This window comes from Monoraphidium neglectum (genome assembly GCF_000611645.1).
Source record: "Monoraphidium neglectum strain SAG 48.87 unplaced genomic scaffold scaffold04115, whole genome shotgun sequence".
Classification (NCBI taxonomy): Eukaryota; Viridiplantae; Chlorophyta; class Chlorophyceae; order Sphaeropleales; family Selenastraceae; genus Monoraphidium; species Monoraphidium neglectum.
In genome coordinates, this window is record NW_014009514.1 from 1 (window position 1) to 4,207 (window position 4,207).

The 4,207-nt window shown below is 67.9% G+C and overlaps 2 protein-coding genes across 2 annotated transcripts in view; both read right to left on the minus strand.

Annotated features, from left to right (window-relative positions):
- Window positions 1–245: 245 nt before the first annotated feature.
- Window positions 246–1,375, minus strand: MNEG_13892 (hypothetical protein; the record flags this gene model as incomplete). Its single annotated transcript, XM_014037635.1, has 4 exons — window positions 246–377; window positions 407–547; window positions 816–881; window positions 1,145–1,375. The coding sequence occupies 4 exons, from the start codon at window positions 1,373–1,375 to the stop codon at window positions 246–248; spliced, it is 570 nt and encodes a 189-aa protein (XP_013893089.1).
- A 1,160-nt stretch (window positions 1,376–2,535) lies between these two features.
- MNEG_13893 (putative DNA replication licensing factor MCM4) overlaps window positions 2,536–4,207 on the minus strand; it is a gene marked incomplete at both ends in the record, with an annotated part of 2,679 nt that continues 1,007 nt past the window's right edge. Inside the window, 4 exons of the mRNA XM_014037636.1 lie at window positions 2,536–2,843; window positions 3,144–3,277; window positions 3,511–3,629; window positions 3,934–4,068. Of these exons, the coding sequence (XP_013893090.1) occupies window positions 2,536–2,843; window positions 3,144–3,277; window positions 3,511–3,629; window positions 3,934–4,068 (696 nt within the window). The remainder of the gene's footprint in view (window positions 2,844–3,143; window positions 3,278–3,510; window positions 3,630–3,933; window positions 4,069–4,207) is intronic.

Consider the following 4,207-nt stretch of genomic DNA (forward strand, 5'->3'; position numbering starts at 1 on the left):
GTTTGAGACAGTCAGATTGTGCATGTGTGTGTAATTGCGTGTTTGCGGCCCGCGTTGACGTGTGTGTGTGCAGACGTTTGTGCCGGTGTGTGTGCAAGCACGGGTGTGTGTGTGGGAGGGGGGGGGGGGGTTGAGCGTGCGAGCAGCACACACGCGACCTGTTCAAGCGGTGGCTGGGCCTCAGATGCTTCCAGTTGTATGCGTCTTTGCGCACTCTGTGCGTGAACATCGCCCGGCTGGGCCGCTCAAGCTGGACGCTGCTGGCTGCTCCGGCGCTCCAAGGCCGCACCATGCTGCGCCCCGCTGCCGGCCCGGCCCACGAAAAGGGCCCGGCCGCCGCCCGCATCCCCGTCCGCGTCCGCGCCGCGCCGCCGCACCTGACGAAGCCGCGCAGCATGAGGGGCACCGACAGCCGCAGCCCCAGCACCAGGAACGCCAGCGCGGCGCGCAGGGCCAGCCACCGCCGGTGGTGGCCGAACACCGACAGCGTCGTCACGCTGTACGAGAGCGCCGCGGTGGCGCTCACCCACGGCGGCCCGTTGGTCAGCTGCGGACGCGGTTTCCAAGGACATGGTGAGGGGCATTGGTGGGTGGGTGGGTGGGTTGGGGGTGCGTGTGCGGTGGCGTGGGGCGTGGGCTCGGGTGCTCTCAGCTGCAGCGACCGTGCGCCGCACCCTCGGCCGCACTCGGAGGAGGAGGGGGGACGTTGCTGGAGGTAAAAATAGGAAACGCACGCAGGAGGTGCCTTTGGCATGTGCTCAGCTGCGCTGCCCTCCCTTCTTGGAATATGAACCCAGTTGCCTCGCTGCACAAACCGCCGGCGCAGCGTCAACAGCTGCGCCCTGGACAGCGGTGAGCGCCCCGCGAGCCGGCACGCGCCACTGCTGCGGCGTGCAGCGACAACATCACCCTGCAATATCTCGAGGGCAGAAAGCCGGGACCCCAAACCCCAAGGAAAGCACGAGCCTCCAATGCCCGGCTTGCTTGCCCCACCCCAAGCCTAACTTGTGCCACCTTTCGCACACCCCGCCGCCTGCCCTTGGCGCCGGAGGCGCTCCAGCCGGAGGCCTCGCCTCGCCTGTGTTGCTTCCCGCGCCTCAATGCAGCCGCGCCCGCCCCGAGCAGCCGTAGATCGCCCACCCACCTGCGCCTTGATGTCCGCGCGGCTGCCGGGCGGCATCGCCGCCGCCGCGTCCCCCGCCTCGAGCGTGCCCCGCCCCCGCGCCAGAGACACGATGCGGCCACACCACCAGAAGAGAACAGAATCACCCAACGCCACCACCCGTGGCAATGGCCCGCCGGCGTCCGCAGCCGCGGCGGCACCAGCGGCGGCGGCATCGACCGTGGCCGCGGCGGAGCTATTGTCCGCAGCCATGGCATTGCTAGGAGGCCCGTCGGCCTTTGCCGCGCTGCCTGCTTGAAATGCAGGCATGCTCATGTGCGGCTAGTACTTTCAGTGTGTGCAAGAGATCACCATTGAGGCAGAAAGGTCCGGCCGGGTTCCTCGACAGCGGGTGACCCTCGGGTGAGACGGCTTCAGCAGGTTATGTGTGTTGTATGCCAATAATAGCCTTTGTTTGGCCCGCGTGCGCCCTCTCGTGATGCCGTCAAGGGGGACAAAATGTCGTAACTTGGCGTGCAAGGTTACTTTTCCCTGTTCCTAGCGCTTTCACACGGCGATCACGATAGCATTACGAAAGCGCAGCTAAGCTGGAGCGGATTGTCGTGTCAGGATGTCTCAGAAGGCGGTTGCCCTGCCGATGCAGCGACGCGCTGGGTCGCGGGATGTCAGTGTGTCTGGTCGATGCAAGCACCTTTTCGAGCCCACCGCACCGGCGCGGCCTGGCCTTGCCCAGTGGGCTGCTGGGCAATCGATGGTTCTTCCCAACATGATCGCGCCGATGAGTCAGGGCCCAAGTGCGGACAGCAAGGACGACCTTGGTGATCGACAGAGCCTCGGCACGAGGCGGCGCCGCGCTCCCCCCTCCCTGGACGCCCCCCTCTTGGACCAAAGGGTGGATCTTGAAGTTACAGGCACAAGCCAAATCAGGGCACAGCGATACTAAGTGGTATGCTGCTTTGTCATGTCAAAGTAAACGGACTTCCAGGGGCTGCGAGCCCAGGGCAGGGGAGACTGGTGTGCAGTGACCCCACATTCGCAGGGCGCGCGCCCCCCGCACGGCCGAGCTGCTGGGTCGGCAGAGCCGCAAGCATACGTATGATGAAGGGCTCTGCCAAGAAAAGAAACACGGGGGGATAGGGTGCGGTGCACTGCGCGCGTCCAGTGGGTGTCGTCTCCTAGATCGCATGCCAGGGACGCCCCCGCTGGCTCTCCCTGTGACGTACACGCGCTTGCCGGCAGTCGCAACTATTTGATCAATGGCGGCCCGGGAAGCGAGGCGCCATTTGGACCGCTGAACAACTAAGACCGGCGCAGCAGCCGCCACGGCCGCCGTGGGCCGCCGCCCGCTGCACGAGCCTGCCGCGAAAAAACATGCGGGGCGGCCTGGTCCTCTGCCCAACCCACGCCCCGCACTACTCGTCGCCGCCGCCGCCGCCGGCCGCACCGCCGCCGCCGCCCGCGCGCCGCGCGGTGATGACGGCCCCCCTCACGTTGCAAATGTCTGTCAGCTGGTACAGCGCCGCCAGCAGCTGCTTCGGCGTCACCCGCCGCCGCCGCCCGTCGGCGCCAGCGGCGGCGTGCTCCCCGTCCTGCTGCTGCTGCTGCTGCTGCTGCTGCTGCTGCTGCTGCTGCTGCTGCTGCTGCTGCTGCGCGGCCAGCCCCTGGCTGTACGCCTCCATCAACTCGTTCAGGGTGCAGGAGGGCTTGTGGCGGAACAGCTCTGCAAGAGATGCGCCGCGGGCGCGAGGGAGCGGGGGCGGTCGCGGCCGTCAGGGGCTGGTGAGCGCGACACGAGCGGGGCCTCAGGCGGCGCGCCGGCAGCCGCCGCGTCGGCGCGGGCCGGCACTGCCTTTTGCCCTGCGGCCGCGGCACGCATGCCGGCGCCGCCCGGATGCCACAAGACCCCGGCCGCGCAGGGGCGGCAGCAGACACGCTCGCTGTCGGACCCCAGAGCCCAGGTGGCACCCAGCCGGTCCCCTGCCCGTGCCACTTCCACCCGTTTTCCCCCGAGGGCCCCCACCTCCCAGTGTCTCCCGCAGCAGCCCAGGCAGCTCTTGCAGGAAGCGCTGCTGCGCGGCGCTGGCGCCGGTGGCGAGCGTGTCGATGTCCAGGCGGCCGGTCTCGTCGGCTGCAGACACGCTGATGGCGTCGTACCTGCGTGTGTGTGTGTGTGTGTGTGTGTGTGTGTGTGTGTCCGGGTGAGCATCAATGAATATGCACGCGCGCGTGTGCAAAGAAGCCGTGTGCACTTTTGAATGCGTGCAAGCCCCATCAGCACATCAGCACCACCAAGCCCGCGCGCGCAGGACGCCTCGGCGCACGCCGCGCCACCCCCTCGCACGAAGCCCTGCCCATCCCCAGACCCCAAATCCCCCAAACCCCCCCACCAGAGGTTGTATGCCGCGGTGACGTCACCCTCCACCACCTCCTCCCTGAGGTGCATCTTGGCCCACGCCTCGCTCAGACGGATGAGCGCCTCCAGCTGGCGGGGGGTCGCCACCACAACCTGCGCGCGCACGCCAGAAATGTGTGTGTGTGTGTGTGTGTGTGTGTGTGTGCAGGAGTGTGTGCGTTTGTGTGTGTGGGTTGTGGCAGTGTGTGAGTGTTGATTGAGGTGAAGGCAGAGGGAAGAGAACTCAGCAACGCGCGCGCTGGCAAGCTGCGGGGCGCAGAGGGGCGAGCCAAGTGACACGGGCAGGGCCGCCTGGGGCGAGCCCTATCCAGAGCCATGCTGATGCTGGGACCGCACCCCCGCAGGGACGGGCGGCCATGTCCGTACGCGTGCGTGCGCGCAGGGCAGGGGCTCTCACCTGCGCGGTGCGCCCCTGGCGCCGCAGCTGCTTGTAGCGCGCCACCAGCGCCGCCGCCGCCGCGTCCGTGAAGCGCGGCGAGATGCGGGCGCGCGCAAAGGCCACAAACTCCCGCAGCTCCTGGATGGAGTACGGCTGGGGGAGTTGAGGGCGGTTGAGGGCGGTTGAAGGTCAGTTGGGTCGGTTCGTGGGTGGTTGCGATGGGTTTGGGTGAGGGATGGTGGGTCGGGGGTTGCTGACGTCGCAGAGGAGAGGGGTGCGGGCGGCGAGAAGG